Source organism: Hippopotamus amphibius, chromosome 7 (genome assembly GCF_030028045.1).
Source record: "Hippopotamus amphibius kiboko isolate mHipAmp2 chromosome 7, mHipAmp2.hap2, whole genome shotgun sequence".
Classification (NCBI taxonomy): domain Eukaryota; kingdom Metazoa; phylum Chordata; class Mammalia; order Artiodactyla; family Hippopotamidae; genus Hippopotamus; species Hippopotamus amphibius.
This window is the reverse complement of record NC_080192.1, coordinates 95,921,453-95,938,326: the sequence shown is the minus strand read 5'-3', so window position 1 is coordinate 95,938,326 and position 16,874 is coordinate 95,921,453. Positions and strand designations below refer to the sequence as shown.

General features: G+C 37.5%; 1 protein-coding gene across 1 annotated transcript in view; it reads right to left on the bottom strand.

The window, feature by feature from the left end:
• Positions 1–16,874, bottom strand: part of WDPCP (WD repeat containing planar cell polarity effector) — a gene marked incomplete at its 3' end in the record, with an annotated part of 364,337 nt that overhangs the window by 86,126 nt on the left and 261,337 nt on the right. The window contains exon 14 of the mRNA XM_057743382.1: positions 16,612–16,714. Coding sequence (XP_057599365.1) covers positions 16,612–16,714 — 103 coding nt within the window. The remainder of the gene's footprint in view (positions 1–16,611; positions 16,715–16,874) is intronic.

Below are 16,874 nucleotides of genomic sequence, written 5' to 3'. Positions count from 1 at the left end.
TCTCCAAAGAAGACATACGGATGGCCAAGAGGCACATGAAAAGCTGCTCAACATCACTAATTATTAGAGAAATGCAAATCAAAACTACAATGAGGTATCACCTCACACTGGTTAGAATGGGCATCATCAGAAAATCTACACACAGTAAATGCTGGAGAGGGTGTGGAGGAAAGGGAACACTCTCGCACTGCTGGTGGGAATGTAAATTGATACAGGCACTATGGAGAACAGTATGGAGGTTTATTGCAAAACTAAAAATAGAGTTACCATATGACCCAGCAATCCCACTCCTGGGCATATACCCAGAGAACACCTTAATTCAAAAAGACACATGCACTCCAATGTTCACGGCAGCACTATTTACAATAGCCAGCACATGGAAGCAACCTAAATGTCCAAAAACAGATGAATGGATAAAGAAGATGTGGTACATATATATAATGAAATATTACTCAGCTGTAAAAAGGAATGAAACTGGGACATTTGTAGAGACATGGATGGACCTAGAGACTGTCATACAGAGTGAAGTGAGTCAGAAAGAGAAAAACATGTATCGTATATTAAGACATATATGTGGACTATAGAAAAATGGTACAAATCAACCCGTTTGCCAGCCAGAAATACAGATGTAGAGAAAAAACAAATGGACACCAAGTGGGGAAAGCGGGGAGGGTTGGGGGGGGAATGAATTGGGAGATTGGGATACCAAATAGTACACTCTAAATATATGCAGTTTATTGTAAAACATAAAAAATAATTTAAAAAATAAATAAAAGATATGCAAGACAATTATGAGAAATTAATGAACATCATTGAAGAACGTCAAAAACCTGATAAAAGGCAAGATATGCCACATCCATGACGGGAATATTCAATACTGTACAGATGACCATACTAGCTTAATGCAATTTCACCTAAAATGCCTGTGAAGTTTTCATGAAACTTGACAAGCTAATTCCCAGTAAAGCTCATATGGCAGAGCACAGCACATGAACAGCTAAGGAAATTCTGAAGAAAAGCAAGGTTCAGGAAGATGTCTATTAGGTATCAAGATTTCCTACACAATTCTGTGAAGAAAGACAGTGTGGACTGGCACAGGGATATACAAATTTTCTATATTTAAAAGGTTTTTTCCCCTGACAAACTTTCTGCCCACTGACTTTTTTTTCTTTTTCTCCTTTTCCTCTTTTTTCTCTTTTACTTTTGTACTATAACTTTTCTCATGCATTCATGTATTCATTCATTCAACAAATATTGAGTTACTTAGTGTGGAAAGGTCTATACCAAGTGCTATGGATTCAGTTTAGTCTCTGCTTATTAAGTTCAACATCTGGGCTTCCTCAGAGTCAGTTTCTACTAACTGCTTTTTTCTTTCTTACTGTTTATGGGTCATACTTTGTTTCATTAAATGTCTTATAATTTTTTGTTCAAACTTGTGTTGGGGTGGATCAGGATGGCAGAGGAATAGGACATGGAGCTCACTGTCTCTGACAAATACATGAAAAATACAAGTGGAATGATTTGCACAGAACATCTACTGAATAATGGTAGAAGACCTCAGGCTTCCAGAAGGGCAAGAAAACCTCCACATAACTGGGTAGGACAAAAGAAAAAGAAAGGAATGAGGACAGGATCTGTGCCCCAGGGATGGTGCTATGAAGGAGGAAGAAGGGTTCGTGCACCCTGGTAAGTCCTTTCACTGGTGGGGAGATCAGCCTGGGTGGAGGGGTAGCTTTAGATCCTTGGAAGAGAACACAGCAACCAGTTTGCAGTAGGCAAAATGGAAAAGGACATGTACAGACTGTCAGTACTGCCGCCCTGTGCTCCTCAGCCTCAGATGCCCAACGACTGGTGCAGGGGGGTTTGGGTGCTGAAGCTCAGGCTTCAGAGGTCAGACCCAGGGAGAGGACCAGGGTTGGCTGTGCAGACACAGCCTCAAGAGATGAGTGTGGCAACTGAGGGTATACTTGGAAGAAGCTGGGGCCTACCAGAGAGGCAAGGCACCATCGTTTGGGGGCATGCAAGGAGAGGGGTGGGACCTACATAGGAGCCTCTTTCTCTATGTGTGCTCTCATGCAACAGACATGTACATGAGCTCCTGGGGTGAGTGTGAGCCACTACCGGCACCCTAGGTTCCAGAGACAAGCGTGGCTACTGCCATCGCTAAGAGTCCTGCAAGTAGATGCCAGTCACTACACCTGTTATCCCAGGAGTGCGTAGACCACTGTGGCTACAAGTCCTGCAAGATCCTAGTTGCTTACCCTATTTTGGGAGTGCATGAGCTGCCACTGCCACGGGAGACACGGGAATAGGTGCCAATTGCTGCCCCTGCTTTTGAGGGACTGTGCAGGCAGCTGCCACCACTAAGAGATGAGGGTGCACATGCAGATTGCTGCCCCCACCATCCTGGGAGTGTGCACGGGCCACCACACCTGCGCACCCCCATAACAAGGGGTTAACAGCCAGCACATGCTGAGGAAAGAGGCAGAAAGCATCCAAACTAAAAGCAGCCCCTTGATTGCAGATAAGATGGTGGAGCAGAGAACTTGAGCTCACTCCCTCACAAAAACACCAAAATCACAACTAATTGATAAATAACCGTCAACAAAAAACACTGGAACCTACCAGAAAAGATATTTTACATCCAAAGACAAAGAAGAAACCACAACCAGATGGTAGAAGGGGTGCTTTCATGATATAATCAAATCCCATACCCAGCAGGTGGGGGACCCACAAACTGGAAAATTATATTATAGAAGTTCTCCTACAGGAGTTCTCAGCCCTATGTCAGGCTCCCCAGCCTGAGGATCTGGCATCAGGAGGAGGAGCCCCTAGAGCATTTGGCTTTGAAGGCCAGTGTGGCTGCAGTGCAGGAGCTCCACAGGACTGGGGGAAACAGACTCTACTCTTGGAAGGTGCACACAAGGTTTCACGTCACGTGCATTGGGACCCACACAAAGCAGGAGTCAGGGCTAAGCTTACCTGTGGGTCTTGGAGGGCATACTGGGGAAGTGGGGGTCAGCTGTGACTCACTGTGGGGGGCAGTAACACTGGTGGTGGAGGCCCCAGGGAGTACTGACTGGTGTGAGCTCTCCAGGAGGTCGCCATTTTGGCACCAAGACCTGGCCCCACCCAGCAGCCTCAAAGCTCCAGTGCTGGGATTCCTCAGGCCAAACAACCACCAGAGTGGGAACACAGACCCACCCATCAGCAGACTGGTTGCCTAAGGTTATACTGAGCTTACAGCTACCTCTAAACACACCCCTTGATATGACCATGGGCACCAGAGGGACAAGACCCAGCTCTACCCACCAATGGGCAGGAACCAGTCCCTCCTACTAGGAAGCCTGCACAAGCCCCTCGACCAACCTCACCCACCAGGAGGCAGACACCAGAAGCAATAGGAACTATGACCCTCAGCCTGTGGAAAGGAAACCACCACAAACAGAAAGTTAGACAAAATAAGATGGCAGAGAAATATGGTCCAGACAAAGGAACAACATAAAAACCCAGAAGAACAACTAAGTGAAGTAGAGATAGGCAATCTACCTGAAAAAGAATTCAGAGTAATAATAGTAAAATGATCAAAGACCTTGGAAAAAGACTGGTGGTATAAACTCAGAATATATGAGACATGTTTAACAAAGACCTGGAATACTTAAAGAACAAATAAGCAGAGATGAACAATATAATATCTGAAAAGAAAAACATACTAGACAGGATCAATAGCAGAATAAATCAGGCAGAAAAACGAATAAGTGAGTTGGAAGACAGAGTGGTGGAAGTCACTGCTGTGGAACAGAATAAAGAAAAAGGAATGAAAAGAAATGAGGACAGCGTCAGAGACCTCTGGGATAACATAAATGCACCAACATTCATGTTATAGGGGTCCCAGAAGGAGAAGAGAGAAAGGGCCTGAGAAAATATTTGAAGAGATTATAGCCGAAAACTTCCCTAACATGGGAAAGGAAACACTCACTGAAGTCCAGGAAGTGCAGAGAGTCCCAGGCTGGATAAACCAAAGGAGGAACATGCCAAGACCTATTAATGAAACTAAAAAGAATTAAAGACAAAGAGAAAACATTAAAAGCAACAAGGCAAATGCAACAAGCAACATACGACAGAATCCCCTAAGGATATCAGTTGATTTTTCAGCAGAAACTCAGCAGGCCAGAAGGGAGTGGCAGGATATATTTAAAGTGATGAAGGGGAAAAACCTACAACCAAGAGTACTCTACCCATCAAGGCTCTCATTCAGATTTGACAGAGAAGCCAAAAGCTTCACAGACTAGCAAAAGCTAAGGTAGAATTCAGCATCACCAAACCACCCTTAAAACAAATGTTAAAGGAACTTCTCTAGGTGGAAAAGAAAAAAACAATTAGAAAGAAGAAAATTATGAATGGGAAAGCTCACAGGTAAAGACAAACATACAGTAAAGGTAGGAAAGCATCCACACACAAATACGATACCAAAACCAGCAATCACGAGACAAGGAAAATACAAATGCAGGATATTGGAAATGAATTTGAAATTAAGAGACCAACAACGTAAAACAATCTTGTAAATATACAGACTGCTATATCAAAACCTCACGGGAACTGCACACCAGAAATCTACAACAGATACAGACACAAAAAAGAGAAAGCAATCTAAACAGAACACTAAAGATAGTCATCAAATCACAAGAGAACAAAAGAGGAAGTGAAGAAAAAAGACCTACAAAAACAAATCCAAAAGAATTGACAAAATAGCAATAAGAACATATATATATGGATAATTACCTTAAATGTAAATGGATTAAATGCTCCAACCAAAAGACACAGACTGGCTGAATGGATACAAAAACGACCCGTATATATGCTGTCTACAACAGACCCACTTCAGATTTAGGGACCTATACACAGACAGAAAGTAAGGGGAATGGAAAAAGCTATTTCATGCAAATGAAATCAGGAGTAGCAATACTCATATCAGACAAAATAGACTTTAAAATAAAAACTGTTATAAGGGACAAGGAAGGACACTACAAAATGATCAAGAGATCAATCCAAAAAGAAAATAATAACAATTGTAAATACATATGCACACAACATAGGAGCACCTCAATATATAAGGCAAATGCTAACATCCGTGAAAGGGGAAATTGACAGTAACACAGTAATAGCAGGGTACTTTAACACATACTTATATCAATGGATGGATCATCCAGACAGAAAATCAATAAGGAAATTTAGGCCTTAAATGACATATTAGAGCAGACTGACTTAACTGTTATTTATAGAACATTCCATCTGAAATCAGCAGAATATACATTCTTCTCAAGTGCATATGGAATATTCTCCAGGATAGATCACATGCTGAGACACAAAGCAAGCCTCAGTAAATTTAAGAAAACTGAAATCATATCAAACATCTTTTCTGCCAAAACACTATGTGATCAGAAGCTGTAAAAAACACAAACGTGTGGAGGCTAAACAATATGTTACTGAACAACCAATGGGTCACTGAAGAAATCAGAGGAAATTAAAAAATACCTAGAGACAAATGACAATGAAAACGACAATCCAAAACCTATGGAATACCTAGAGACTGTCATACAGAGTGAAGTAACTCAGAAAAGAAAAACAAATGTATTTTAATGCATATATGTGGAATCTAGAAAACAGTATAGATGAACTGGTTTGCAAGGCAGAAATAGAGACACAGATGTAGAGAACAAATGTATGGACACCAAGGGGGAAAAGCTGGTGGGGTGGTGGGGGTGGTGGGATGAATTGGGAAATCAGGGTTGACATATATATGCTAATATGTTTAAAATAGATAATGAATTAAAATTTATCTTTGAAGGAAAAAGAAGCAAAATAAAAACTTAAAAAAAAAAAAAAAACCCAAAACAAAACCCATGGGATGCAGCAAAAGCAGTTCTAAGGGGGAGTTTATGACAATACAATCTTACATCAGGAAAGAAGAAAAATCTCAACCTCAAATCCCAAATAAATAACCTTACACCTAAAGCAACCAGAGAAAGAAGAACAAACAAAAGCCAAAGTTAGCAGAAGGAAAGAAATCATAAAGATCAGAGCAGAAATAAATGAAATAGAGAAGAATAAAACAATAGAAAAGATCAGTGAAACTAAAAGCTGGTTCTTTGAAGAGATAAATAAAATTGATAAAACTCTAGCCAGACTCATCAAGAAAAAAAGGGAGAGGGCTCAAATCAATAAAATTAGAAGTGAAAAAGAAGTTACAGCCAACACCACAGAAATATAAAGGACCACACGAGACTACTACAAGCAACTATATATCAATAAAATGGATAACCTAGAAGAAATGAACAAATTCTTAATAAGGTACAACCTTCCAAAGACTGAGCCAGGAAGAAACAGAAAATATGAACAGACCAATTACAAGTAATGAAATTGAAACTGTGATTAGAAAACTTCCAACAAACAAAAGTCCAGGACCAGATGGCTTCCCAGGTGAATTCTATCAAACATTTAGAGAAGAGTTAACACCTATCCTTTTGAAACTCATCCAAAAAACTGCAGAGGAAGGAACACTCCCAAACTCATTCCATGAGGCCACTGTCACCTGATATTGAAACCAAGGATACCACAAAAGAGAAAATTACAGACCAATATCACTGATGAACATAGCTGCAAAAATCCTCAACAAACTACTAGCAAACTGAATCCTAACTGAATACATTAAAAGGATCATACACCATGATCAAGTGGGATTTATCCCAGAGATGCAAGAATTCTTCAATATCCACAAATCAATAAATGTGATACACATTAACAAAGAATAAAAACCGTATAATCATCTCAATAGATGCAGAAAAAGCTTTTGATGAAATTCAACATCCATTTATGATTAAAAAAACTCTCCAGAAAGTGGGCATAGAGGGAACTTATCTCAACATAATAAAGGCCATATATGAAAAACTGACAGCTAACATCATTTGCAATAGTGACAAGCTGAAAGCATTTCACCTAAGATCAGGAACAAGACAAAGATGTCCACTCGCACCACTTTTATTCAACATAGTATTGGAAGTCTTAGCCACAGCAATCAGAGAAGAAAAAGAAACAAAAGGAATACAAATTGGAGAAGAAGAAGTAAGACTGCTACTCTTTGCAGATGACATGATACTACACATAGAAAGTCCTAAATATGTTACTAGAAAAACACTAGAGCTCATCAATGAATTAGGTAAAGTTTCAGGATACAAAATTAATACACAGAAATTATGTGCATTTGGAATTAACATATACACACTACTATATATAAAATATATAATCAACAGGGACCTACTGTATAGCACAGGGAACTCTACTCAATATTCTGTAATAACCTATATGGGAAAAGAATCTGAAAAAGAATGAATATATGTATGTGTATAACTGAATCACTTTGCTGTAAACCTGAAAGTAACACAACATTGTAAGTCAACTATACTACAATATAAAATTAAATTTAATTAAAAAACTAAAATTTTGTTGAAGAACTGGGCATTTAAGTAATATATTTAAATATTATAAATATTTAATAAATACATGAATGTTAAATATATTATCTAATATATTTAAATATAATGTGGCAACTCTGGAAATCACTCTTCTCCAAGGTTTGTTGTTGTTTGGTAACTTCTTTGAACTAATTCTGTAAAGTTTACATTCTTTGTTGTGTGCCACCACTGAAAACTCTTTTCAGTTACCTTAATAGTCACCTACAGATTGGATAGAGATTTTTAATCCTAGAACCAATATATCTTGGAATCTTTTTGAATGAGGGTTCTGTATGTGTGTTAGGGAACCCCCTGAACACTCAGGCATTTTACAACTCAGCTTTAGCCTCCACTGCTTGCTTGCACCGAGCCTCCAGATCAGCCAGAGATGAGAATTTAGGACCATCTCAGGTATTCCCTAAGAATGCACACAGTCCTGGGCATGCACACAGTAGTATACACACATGTGGTCTTCTACAGTCCCAGAAAGATTTTCAAGCTTTTCAAATCTCCTATGGACATCTTATTCTAAAGATTTTCCTTTCTAGCTTTTTGGTTGGCTTATTGTTTGCCACAGCAGTTATTTACCTCCTCAGGCAGCCAAAATCTTAAACAACTGCCTCTAAGTTTTCCACAAATAGCCCTGGGGAAAAGACTTTTTCACACAGAGTGAGCTTCCAGTCAGGTCAAATAAAGACAGGCTTCCACAAGAGGTCTTCCAAGGAATCACCAGTTAAATAATGATAGTTTTCTGGGAATGGGGCTTTAAAGCACCTCCAATCCTCTTCTTTACTCTGCTGGCTCCTGGGGCTGTTGACTTTCACAAGGATTATGGGCTGCGGTTTTCAAGGCTACTGTGGAGCGGGGTGGGGGGGGCGGGGGCGGGGAGTGCAGATGGGAAAAGGGCAAGTTAAAACACTACAGAATTTGCTGTTCTTACTGAAATTCAGTTGTCTTTCTTGAAATCCTCCCCAGATTGCTGCAAGCCTTTAGTTAATTTACAGAACTCTGATAAACACAAATCGATAAAGGAAACTGAGAAGGAATGGCTAGAAAAATGTTAGGAAGAAAATCATGAAAGAATGCCGTCAGAGAAATCAAGAGAAGACAATTTCAACATGGAGGGAGTAGTGAGTAATATTTAACTACTGTTGAAAGGTTATATAAGTTGAGTATTTAAAAATGCCTACCTGAATTTAAAGTGATGGTGTGGGGTAGGGAGGGGGTGTCACTGTAACACTGTGAAAACTGTTTTGGTGGAATAAGCCAAATAAGCCAGATAAGCATGATTTGAGGAGTGAGTGAACGGGCAGTGGGAACAGCTCTATGTGTTTGTTTCTCTGAGGTTCTGTATCCTTCACTTCTCATTCCTTATTTCTTTCCTTGGAAATCTCTTCAGCTCAAATCCTGATATATCGTGCTGATCCTTCCCTTGTCTTAGATATTCAAATGACTGGGACAGCTTGTCTTCTTAGAACCTTTCATCAGTATACCTGAAAGTACACCCATTTTCTTTCTTTTAAAAGTGACAATTGCTTGCCTACAAGATGGAGTCATATTTGGTTCTTTGCTTTACCTCTGAAGTAGATTGTGTATAGGATTATCTGCCTAACATCCTTGTCCTAAAAACTGACCCTCATATCATATCCAGTTGTGGGAGGCTTTTTCTTGGGAGTTATGTGACCCAGTCCTCTGGCCATAGTTGACTGGAACGACTTGGGTAAGGAAGCCAGCTGAATCAAAGTTCTTCTCTGGAAATTCTGAAATAAAAATGAGAAAGAGAATCATTTTTTCCTCTACATGCCTAAACTAAAGGATGCAAAGTTTGGGACTTCTCTCATGGTCCAGAAGTAAAGAATCTACCTTGTTGGGGGGGGAATGAATTCGGAGATTGGGATACCAAATTGTACACTCTAAATATATGCAGTTTATTGTATGTTAACTGTATCTCAATAAAAGTTCTTGAAAAAAAGGAATCTGCCTTGCAATGTAGGGGACGTGGGTTCAACCTCTGGTCAGGGAACTAAGATCGCTGTAACTAAGCCCGCGTGCCACAACTACTGAGCTCGCCTGCCTTAACTAGAGTGCTGTGTGCCGCAAACTACAGAGCCCACGTGCTCTGGAGCCCATTCACCACAACTACAGAGCCCACATGCTCTGGAGCTTGCATGCCACAACTAAAGAAGAGAAAACCTGCATGCCACAACTAGAGAGAAGCCCAAGTGCCACAATGAAAGATCCTGCATGCCTCAGCAAAGATCCCATATGCTGCAACTAAGACTCGACATAAATAAATTAATTAAAATTAAAAGAAAAAGCATGCAAAGTTTGAGTCCTAATGGCAAACTTGTTTACTGCCTTAAAAACTTGAGAAGAGGAAAATGGTCTTTAGAGAAAGAAAATATTGAAGGAAGTCCAGATGTTAAGTTTCCAGTTCCAGCTATTTCTCAGGTACATCTGTATTCCTATCATTTGCTACTAGCATATATCCCATGATCCCAATGACATTCCTGTTTTTACTTCAGCTCTTTTGAGATGGGTGTCTTTCACTTACCCTCACTCACATAAACTCACAGGCCAAGTTCTATCTACAACCTCTTTGCTCTGTGCAGACTTGACTGGAGAGTTTATTCTGTTATATTTAAAATAACTACTGATAGGGAAGGACTTTACCCATTTTGCTATTTAATTTCTATATGTCTTAAAGCCTTTTTTCCCCTTATAGCCTTCCCTCCTCCCCAGTTTCCTCTGTTATTGCCTTCTTTTGTGATTAGTTGATACTTTGTAGTGAAATGTTTGAATTTCGATTGTGTATATTCTGTAGTTATTTTCTTTGTTACCATGGGGATTACATATAACATCCTAAATTATAATAATCTAATTTGAATGGATACCAAGTTAACTTAAATTGTATACAAAAACTCTACTCCTACACAGTTGTGTTCCTATCCCCCAACTTTATGTTATTGATGTCACAAATTACATCTTTATACATTGTGTACCTACTAACAGATTTATAATTATTTTCTATGCATTTGTCTTTTAATTTCTGTTGAAAATAAAAAGTGTAGTAAAAGATATAATAACTTTTTATATTTGTCCATGTATTTATCTTTATTGGAGATCTTTACATTCTTCATATGGGTTCGAGTTACTATCTAGAATCCTTTCATTTCAACCTGTAGGACTCCTTCTAGCATTTCTTTTAGGGAAGGTCTAACAGTAGTGAACTCCCTCAGCTTTTATTTAGCTAGGAAAGTCTTAATTTCTGCCTCATTTTTGAAGGAAGGTTTTGCTGGATATACAATTCTCCATTGACATTCTTTTTTGTTTCAGCACTTTAAATATATAATTTTATTGCCTCAGGCCTCCAAAGTTTCTGCTAGAAACTTGCTGATAATATTATTGAGATACCTTGTATATGACAAGTTGCCTTTCTCTTGAGGCTTTCGAGATTCTCTTTTTGTTTTCAGGTTTTGATAGTTTGATTATAATTTGTCCTAGCATGGGTCTCTCCTGGTTGATTGTATACAGAGTTCACTGAGGTTGGATTTGTATATTCATATCGTTCCTCAAATTTTGGAAGTTTCTAGTCATTATTTCTTCAAATAATCTCTCTTTTTCTTACTTATCCTTCTGAGACTCCCATAATGTGTTGGTATGCTTGATGGTATCCCATAAGTCCTTTAGGCCCACTTTACTTTTTTTCTTTTTGCTCTTCAGACTCAATGATTCTAAATGTTGTATCTTAAAGTTTGCTGATTCTTTTTTCTGTCTGCTAAATATTATAAGTGGGAGCCACCCCAGTTTTCTGGAGAAAGTGGAGTACAACATTTAACTAAGATGTTCACCTTTTGAGAGTTACTGTTGTTATTAAATGGATCTTTGACAAGAGATGGTAATCAAAGCCAAAGAATAAGGCCTGAAAAAAAAAAAAGCTAAGAAATGGGGAGAAACAGGGTTTCAGTGAAAAAAGAGTATTTACTAGAAATGAGGCAGGGCTCAAAGGGGGAAAACTAAGCTCTTTGACTAGGAATTATCAGCTGGCCTGGATAACCTGATCAAAATCTGATCACAGGGAACATGATGCATTTAGTGAATAGTGGAGTTTTCTTCATTTTTCTTAAGTTTCATGATAATCTTTTCATATTCATTTTCACTCTTAGTAACTTTAAATAGCTTTAAAGTACTAAAATTGCCTCCATTATATCTGATACCCTGGTGGAAAAGGCAGTACATGACAACTAAGGAAAATTCTGATAAAATTTGCTATGAATTAACCTCCTACTGTGTTTCCTAAATGGAAAGAGGGTAGGGATAGAGGATATTTATATTCCCGTGATGTAACACATAATTCCTATTAATATTGTGTGCTATTATTATTTAGTTATCAGTGCCTTATCACAACTATAAATTGTACATACCTCAAAGAATTATGGTAAGGCTTAAATTACTTAATGTATGCAAGTTAAAATAGTGCTTGGCCTACAGTAAGCATTCAGTAAATATTAGCTATTATTGTTTTTACTGGGATGCAAATCACTATCCTTAGCAAGTAACAAGATACAATGATAGGTCAACTGAAGTTATTCTTATCTAATATTATATTAATATTGAATATCCTTTATCCATTCGGAATGAAGATTTGAAAGTGGTCTGTGCATCTTTTGGGTTTGATCAATTTGGAACTCTTTCAGGATGGAAGAGGGAGAATGAAATCATCTTTCTGGTAAACAACTGTCAGCTTTGGTATTCAGGTTTAGAGCTACCCTGGTAGTATGGCATTTAGTCCTTTAGTACCACCTTGAAGACTGGGATCTTGTGGTGATGTTACAGAGAAGCTGACAACTGCTCCCTTTGGCTGACAACAACATTAAAAAAACAAAGCATGAGATGACTGATCAACGGAGAGGCTTGTTATGATATTTTCAAGCAACTTACAAAGCGGAAGCCTTCCTGAAACTTCTTTCATTTATAGGAGTTCCATGAAGAAATAAATTCTGTTACAATTCTGAGGGTCCTCTGCCTAATCTAGGAATAAGAAATACCAGGAACAATAGGAATTGGGATGTCCAGAGATCAATATGTTCAGAGTTAGTCATATTAGGATAAACTGAGTTTAGCAAAAGAAAACTCAAATTGATATTATTATAGTTTTTAAGACTATCATTTTTCTATATTATAAAGTTTTGAATGGACCTTGAGATTCAATTTAGGCTTCTGATTTATCTTTGGAAGACTCACTGTAAAATGAATCTAGTGGCTTCTAAATTAAAAAAAAAATTCACCCATCAAACCTAAAATTCCATGTGAAGTACTTTGTCTGATATAGGAGGGAATTCTTCTGGGATGTGACATATGTGTCTATGTATAAAAATAAAGGATTATATAAGTTCCTGTGTTGGTTAATTTTAATAACAGCACTGATAATAATAAACTATCTTCCTCAAAATCTTATGAATAGAACAATGACATTTTACTTTTTGCAAAGTAGTTATTAATTACTGATTATTAATTTGCATATTAACACAATTCCAAGTTAAATATCCCTATTGTACTATTTATTTAACGAGGCTTAATTCTTCTTGTTCTTCTGTTTTGGTTTGGTTTTTGTTTTTGTTTTAAGACACTGTCTTCACAAAGTAATTCAAATTAACCAGCCATTAAAACACCATGATCCAAAACCTAGGGGACGCAGCAAAAGCAGTTCTAAGAGGGAAGTTAATAGCAATTCAAGCTCAAATCAAGAAACAAGAAAAATCTCAAATAAACACTCTAACCTTACATCCACAGCAAACAGAAAAAGAACAGAGAAAACCCAAAGTTAGTAGAAGGAAAGAAATCATAAAGATCAGAGCAGAAATAAATACAATAGAAACAAAGAAAACAATAGCAAAAATCAATAAAACTAAAGTTGGATCTTTGAGAAGATAAGTGAAATAGAAAAACCTTTAGCCAGACTCATCAGGGAAAAAAATGGAGTGGACTCAAATCAATAAAATTAGAAATGAAAAAGGAGAGATTACAACTGACTGCAGAAATACAAAGGATCATAAGAAACTACTACAAGCAACTATATGCCAATAAAATGGAAAACCTGGAAGAAATGGACAAATTCTTGGAAAGGTACAACTTTCCAACAATGAACAAGGAAGAATTAGAAAATATAAACAGACCAATCACAGGTAATGAAATTGAAACTGTAATTAAAAATCTTCCAATAAACAAAAGTCCAGGGCCAGATGGCTTCACAGGTAAATTCTATCAAATATTTAGAGCAGAGCTAACACCTGTCCTTCTCAAACTCTTCCAAAAAACTGCAGAGGGAGAAACACTCCCAAACTTGTTCTATGAGGCCACCATCACCCTGATACCCAAACCAGACAAAGATATCACAGAAAAAAAAAGTTACAGACCAATATCACTGATGAACATAGATGCAAAAATTCTCAACAAAATATTAGCAAACAGAATCCAAGAACACATTAAAAAGAATGTACACCCTGATCAAGTGGGATTTATCCCAGGGATGCAAGGATTCTTCAGTGTATACAAAACAATCAATGTGATTTCCATATTAACAAATTGAAGGATAAAAACCATATGATCATCTCAATAGATACAGAAAAAGCTTTTGACAAAATTCAACACCCATTTATGATAAAAACTCTCCAGAAAGTGGGCATAGAGAGAATCTACCTCAACATAATAAAGGCCATATGCAACAAACCAATAGCAAACATCATTCTAAATGGTAAAAAACTGAAAGCATTTCCTTTAAGATCAGGAATAAGACAAGGATGTCCACTCTCATCACTGTTATTCAAAATAGTATTGGAAGTCCTAGCCATAGCAATCAGAGAAGAAAAAGAAATAAATCCAAATTGGAAAAGAAGTAAAACTGTCACTGTTTGCAGATGACATGGTACTATAGATAGGAAATCCTAAAGATGCCACCAGAAAACTACTAGAGCTAATTGATGAATTTAATAAAGTATCAGGAGACAAAATTAATGCACAGAAATCTCTTGCATTTCTATACACTAACAACAAAAGATCAAAAAGAGAAATTAAGGAAACAATCCCATTTACCACTGCAACAAAAAGAATAAAATACCTAGGAAATAAACCTGCCTAAGGAGGCAAAAGATCTGTATGCAGAAAAACCATAAGATGCTGATGAAAGAAATCAAAGACAATACAAACAGATGGAGAGACATACCATGTTCTTGGATTAGAAGAATCAAGATTGTGAAAATGATGATACTACCCAAAGCAATCTGCAGATTCAATGCAATCAAATTACTAGTGGCATTTTTCACATAATTAGAACAAAAAATTATACAATTTGTATTGAAACACAAAAAACTCGGAATAGCCAAAGCAATCTTGAGAAAGAAAAATGGAGCTGGAGAAATCAGGGTCCCCAATTTCAGACTATCTTACAGTAATCAAGACAGTATGGTACTGGCACAAAAACAGAAATACAGATCAATGGTACAGGATAGAAAGGCCAGAGATAAACCCACGCACCTATGGTCACCTTATATTTGACAAAGGAGGCAAGAGTATACAATGGAGACAAGACAGCCTCTTCAATAAATGGTGCTGGGAAAACTGGACAGCTACATGTAAAAGAATGAAATTAGAACACTCCTTAACACCATACACAAAAATAAACTCAAAATAGATTAAAAACCTAAATGTAAGACCAGACACTATATAAATTCTTTAGAGGAAAACATACGAAAATTCTTTGACATAAATCACAGCAAGATCTTTTATGACCTACCTCCTAGAGTAATGAAAATAAAAATAAGCAAATGGGACCTAATGAAACTTAAAAGCTTTTGCACAGCAAAAGAAACCATAAACAAGACAAAAAGACAACCCACAGAATGGGAGAAAGTATTTGCAAATGAAGCAACAGACAAAGGATTAATCTCCAGAATATACAAATAGCTCATGTGGCTCAATATCAAAAACAAACAAAAACAACAACCCAATCAAGAAATGGGTGAAGACCTAAATAGACATTTCAGCAAAGAAGATATAGAGGTGGCCAACAAACACATGACAAGATGCTCAGCATCACTAGTTATTAGAGAAATGCAAATAAAAAAAACTACAAGGTACCACCTCACGCCAGTCAGAATGACCATCATCAAAAAATCTACAAACAATAAATTCTGGAGAGGGTGTGGAGAAAAGGGAACCCTCCTGCACCATTGGTGGGAATATAAATTGATACAGCCACTATGGAGAGCAGTATGGAGGTTCCTTAAAAAATCAAAAATAGAACTACCATATGATCCAGCAATCCCATTCCTGGGCATATATCCAGAGAAAACCATAATTTGAAAAGATACATGCACCCCAGTGTTTATTGCAGCACTATTTACAATAGCCAGGACATGGAAACAACCTAAATGTCCCCTGACAGATGAATGGATAAAGAAGAGTGGCACATATATACAATGGAATATTACTCAGCCATAAAAAGGAATGAAACTGAATTATTTTTAGTGAGGTGGATGGACCTAGATTCTGTCATACAGAGTGAAATAAGTCAGAAAGAGAAAAACAAATACTGTATATTAATACATATCTGTGGAATTTAGGAAAATGGTACAGATGAATCTATCTGCAGGGCAGGAACAGAGAGGCAGACATAGAGAATGGATGTGTGGACACAGGAGGGAAGTAGAAGGTGGGATGAATTGGGAGATTAGGTTTGACATAACTACACTACCATTGTTAAGTAGATAGCTGGTGAGAACCTGCTGTATAGCACAGTGAGCTCAACTTGGTGCTCTCTGATGGTCTAGTTGGGTGAAATGCGGGGGCGGGGAGGTGTGTGCGGAGAAGGAGGTCCAAGAGGGAGGGCATGTGTGTATGCGTATGGTTGATCCACTTTGCTGTGCGGCAAAAACTTAAAGCAATTATACTCAAAAAAAAAAAAAAAAAAAAAAAAAGACTGTCTTCACAAAGAAAGTAATTCAAATTAACCAGCCATGCCCTACAAATGTAAATAGAAGTGACACTGAATAAGTATTGATTAAAACAAAAATCACTTCAGAAAAACAGCATTAAAACTTACCAACTCCAGAGGTTATTGATTCTGCATCAGTGTCGCTAGCTCTCTTTCTTGCCACTTCAGCTAGTGCCAGTTCACCCTTATCTAGTGCAAGGTAATGGATGTCCTTTGGAAATAAAGCAAAATAAAAGATTAATTTAAAATGAATCTTAGTCAAGTTACAAAGCGGATTTTGAAAGAAAGAACTTACTGTTTAGATTACAAAGCAGACATCTAATGAACATTCTTTTTTGTATTCTAATTTTCTCAATTTTCTGGTACAAGCA